This window comes from Littorina saxatilis, unplaced genomic scaffold, assembly GCF_037325665.1.
Source record: "Littorina saxatilis isolate snail1 unplaced genomic scaffold, US_GU_Lsax_2.0 scaffold_2776, whole genome shotgun sequence".
Lineage (NCBI taxonomy): Eukaryota > Metazoa > Mollusca > Gastropoda > Littorinimorpha > Littorinidae > Littorina > Littorina saxatilis.
The window spans coordinates 5,001-10,000 of NW_027126544.1; the positions used below are offsets into that span (position 1 = coordinate 5,001).

Consider the following 5,000-nt stretch of genomic DNA (forward strand, 5'->3'; position numbering starts at 1 on the left):
ATTCTGAATTACGGACCATTAGCAGTCGGTATGTTTTTGGATTCCAGAAGACTGGATTATAATTCTCGCTGGTTATGAATAACTTTATGCGGTTGCCCAAGCGAATGATACAACACAAGTACGATGATAGTCTTGGGGCGGTTGTCATTATTATGAGTTATTTATAATATGCTGACTGTTAGCAAATGATAACAAGACATGTCGAGACAAAATATATCAAAATGAGCCTTTTGGCGAATTTTGATAGAGCTTTCGAGACATGTCTTGTTATCATTTGCTAACAGTCAGCATATTAGAAATAACGGTTTTATTATCCGTGCGTGGTAACAAACATAATACCCGAAGCGACCCTGCAAGTAAAGTGTCGCCATTTTGGCTTGGTTGGTTACAAGGTAAACAGAGCAAACAAAACAAACATCCAGCACACTTTCAGCTTTCAACAAGTAATCTTTCCCAAACAGTTACGTGTCCCTTCTTTTCTGTGCATAGTATCATAAAAACACTCAACAACAAAAAAACAAAAAAACAGAACACAGACTCGAAAATGCTAACAAACCGAAAGTCCGAAATTGGAACGTACAGTTCTCGGAAGAGCCATCTCAAATGTTGCACATTTGTGTTGCGTATGTGCAGTTGAATGCGGTTAAATGTCAACTGTGGAATTGAATGTTGATCGTTGCATGCGAGAGGTCACAGTGATGGAACATTGGCGGATTTGGTCTCGTTGGAGGCATGGCAGGTTCGTATTCCGAGTCGAAAAGAGCTGCTACCTCGTCGTTGCTGAGTTCCACGTCCTGTCGGATCGTCTGCTGGCTTGTGACAGTCGCCGACGCAACGAGACGACCGCGTTCGATTCTGCTTCCCGTCGAAGTTCCGGCTGGTTCTCCCCGCGAAGTATGACTTGGGAGCAGTGCCAACTGCATATTCCCTGTGAGCTGGGACGACATGGCAGCTGCCATCTCTAGTTTTTTGGCGGTGGATGTTTTTTGGTACGGTTGGAGGGAGTTAACAGTTTTGTGACCGGTGACACTGATAATGTCAATTGGACTGAAGTTCTTGTCTGCGAGTAGTGTTGCACCCGTCGCTCGCAAGCTGTGGTTTGTGTATATCTGCGACAATTGACACAGCTCACTCAGCTTTGCCATGAACTTCTTCATAGTATGGACGCCCATGGGTCTGTTTTCATACCATGTTTCGTCATCTCCATGGAACGTGTTGACAGGGTATTGCCAAAGACGCTCACACTTTGGATTTAGCAGAGACAGGTACTTGTTGTAGCTGTACACTGGACAGCTGCTGTCCCGAGTCTCTGGCATCATGTGACTCCAGTCACAAGTTCTTCGTCTCCAGCTCTGTGATTCTTGGTAAGTCCATCAAACCGTTTGATTACATATTGTTTCCCTGTTGTTTGATCCATCTTCACTTCGAAGCCGAAGGTGTCTTTCGTCATTTTTTCAAAGTTTTCCAGGCCCCGTCTAAAAAAATAAAACCGGACATCAAACTGAACCTTGTTCAAAAGGCCAGTGGGGGTGTTGGGAGACATGAATTTTGATGCGTATAGGGTTTTTAGATCTTCTTGATTGATGGCAGGTACATGTCGTTTGTTTGCCATGTTGACAAAAGCACATAGGTGTAGGCTGTTACTGACAGCATCAACACTTACTTGCCATTCTATTTCCCTCCCACCGACAGAACTTGCTTTTTAGCACATTTTACACAGTAAATTGCATGGGACAAATGTGAAAAAGTGACATTCAGTAGAACAATTCACCCTGATGTTTTTTATATTAATTTTTATTTTGTCGTGGTGATTTTTAATGCGATAAACAAAAAGGGTCCCGCCTTGACCGTTATAACTTTTAACAGGTCACCTAGAATCAGTCCTGATTGGTCACATAGCCATAAAGGGCACTAGAATGATAATAAATTGAGACGTCGGTTTCGACGCAGCCCACAGACTGACAGTTATATCGTGTGGTTATAAACTGCAGAACTGCCGGCCTAGGACCATGTTATTAACTAGCTAGATACACTGTCAAACTCAATGTTAGCTGAATACTGACTGAGAATTGGTCTAGCCTAAAGCCTGTCCTTAACTGGGCCAAGTCGACTGCACGAAGTATGCTTCGCGAAGCTGGCCGCACGAAGCTTTAGCGCCGAGTGTTCGGTAAAGAGAAAACGCAACGTCTTCGCGAAGCTGGCCGCACGAAGCTTTAGCGCCGAGTGTTCGGTAAAGAGAAAACGCAACGTCTTCGCGAAGCTGGCCGCACGAAGCTTTAGCGCCGAGTGTTCGGTAAAGAGAAAACGCAACGTCTTCGCGAAGCTGGCCGCACGAAGCTTTAGCGCCGAGTGTTCGGTAAAGAGAAAACGCAACGTCTTCGCGAAGCTGGCCGCACGAAGCTTTAGCGCCGAGTGTTCGGTAAAGAGAAAACGCAACGTCTTCGCGAAGCTGGCCGCACGAAGCTTTAGCGCCGAGTGTTCGGTAAAGAGAAAACGCAACGTCTTCGCGAAGCTGGCCGCACGAAGCTTTAGCGCCGAGTGTTCGGTAAAGAGAAAACGCAACGTCTTCGCGAAGCTGGCCGCACGAAGCTTTAGCGCCGAGTGTTCGGTAAAGAGAAAACGCAACGTCTTCGCGAAGCTGGCCGCACGAAGCTTTAGCGCCGAGTGTTCGGTAAAGAGAAAACGCAACGTCTTCGCGAAGCTGGCCGCACGAAGCTTTAGCGCTGAGTGTTCGGTAAAGAGAAAACGCAACGTCTTCGCGAAGCTGGCCGCACGAAGCTTTAGCACCGAGTGTTCGGTAAAGAGAAAACGCAACGTCTTCACGAAGTCGACTTTGCCTAATTAAGGACAGGCGTAAGACCGAGTTCTAAACTAGATGCACGGTCAAATTCAATTTGAGCTGAATGCTGACCGAGAATCGGCCGGGTCTATCCCAGAACCGTTGCATTCTCTCGCTCTCTCCTTATTATACTCTCCCGGTCAGATGGGACCTGGCGAGCTAGACCTCCCTTTGATATTCTGGCCATCGCGTCTGATTTATGCTTGCTTGATTGGCTGTGCCTTTTTTCTTGTGAATCGCTCTTGCTTTCTTCGTCGGCTTTACTCCATCTGCGTCCGTAGAAGATTTACGGCAAATGGCGGTGTGGCCATGACCGCCTGTTTTGCCTAATCGGATATCCCGAGCAATGCATTTTTTTTGTTTTTCTGTTAGTTTTACTTTTTGTGTATGGTTGAAGTATTTGGGGTTTAATAGCAAACACAATGTTTTATGTTTCAAGTGTAGTGTCTTAACGAGATATTCTTGGCTAGAAAAAAGGGAATTCTTCGGCCCAAATACGGTTGCAATAAATGCAGCACGAAGAAGTAAGTCAATTAACACTTTCGTGGTGGGAATGTTTTCGTGTTCGGGTGTTTAAGTTAAATATGTCTGTTCACACCTGGGCTGGATAAAGAACGGACTCTGCAATAAGAGAATCATGTACAGGACGCAAGTGTATTTTCAGCCGTCTTGCTTATATCCGCAAGTTTCACAATTTCTTTTCAAAAGTCATGGTACACCACCTCTACAAGAGAGAAAGAGAGCTAGAGAGAGAGAGAGAGAGAGAGAGAGAGAGAGAGAGAGAGAGAGAGAGAGAGAGAGAGAGAGAGAGAGAGAGAGAGAGAGAGACCCACACACACACACACACACACACACACGCATACACGCACGCATGCACAAACACACACATACAAGCACACGTACACACACACACACACACACACACACACGCATACACGCACGCATGCACAAACACACACATACAAACACACACACACACACACACACACGCACGCACACACACACACACACACACACACACACACACACACACACACACACACACACACACACACACACACACACAGTCAGTCACAGTAAGTAAATCTACACGTATCAGTTTCGAACGCAAACAAGTCTCCTCATTATGCAGATACAACTACCCGGAGAGTACGTGTTTTAAATATGCTGGGGGAGGGGGTGGTATTTGGGGGGGAGGGGATTAGGGTATCACAACAGAAATAAACTGTTACTTCATCGTATTTCGGGTTCACGTGAGTACAACAACGCCCGAGTGAATGCATTTTCGCCGTTCCCCTACAATTATGTTGTATATATCACAAGTGCATGATAGACACTTTTCGGGCGATTAAGTTGATGCATGCCCTTTCTAAATTTGACTTTCACGCCGCCAAGGGCAAAGTATTGTTTGCAAAAGAGAAATTAGATCCGGCCCGTGTTCGTCAAAGCAAAGTCGGTCAAGTTGACGCATATGAATCTGACATGCTGTTGTGTTTTTGTACGGGTTCGCGATCGGCAGTCTGCCGACGGCAGACATCTTGTGATGTCGTTGTTTTCTTGTTATTTATTTTACGTGAAGATATTTTTGCAGAGAGCATTTAGTGTAACATTGCTAACACCGCCTGACGTATGCCTGCATTTGAAAACACGTTTGCTTCTTGGCGAATAACTGCATGTAATGGCTTACTTATGACTAAGCAAGTGTCGGTGTTATAAGACTTCGTTACTGACCTGGAGCCTAATTTGATGACGTCACGACAATAAAGTCGGTGGACTCCATAAAGTCTCTTATTTCTAATGCATAGACCGCGCATAGAGCCTTATGTCGACCATAAAGTTATAGCAGGCCCCTCCTTCCAATACAAGTTATGGAACCGGCTATTGGAGCGTTTAAAATGGCGGCTGCTTTCATGCCGATTCAGGATGAGAAGAAATTTGAGAAGCAACCGGATCTTTCTTGACCGCCTACATCCACTGAATCGTTACGACGACGTGGAACTGTACAGAAAATTCCACTTTCGTCGGCAGGACATTCTTGCAATCACGGATGAACTGTAAGACTGAGCAACTCGGAACTGCCGAATCGAAAGGGTGCATTGCCGCCGGTTCTGCGGGTTATCTTGACTTTGGGCCAGTTTTTACGCGTGCGGATCTTTTCAAG

At 45.7% G+C, this 5,000-nt stretch overlaps 1 protein-coding gene across 1 annotated transcript in view; it reads right to left on the minus strand.

Moving 5' to 3' along the window:
• The window catches only part of LOC138954978 (acidic leucine-rich nuclear phosphoprotein 32 family member B-like), a gene marked incomplete at its 3' end in the record, with an annotated part of 5,883 nt that extends 4,567 nt beyond the window's left edge, over positions 1-1,316 (minus strand). The window contains exon 1 of the mRNA XM_070326716.1: positions 771-1,316. Within this exon, the coding sequence (XP_070182817.1) occupies positions 771-1,316 (546 nt within the window). The remainder of the gene's footprint in view (positions 1-770) is intronic.
• Positions 1,317-5,000: the final 3,684 nt, after the last annotated feature.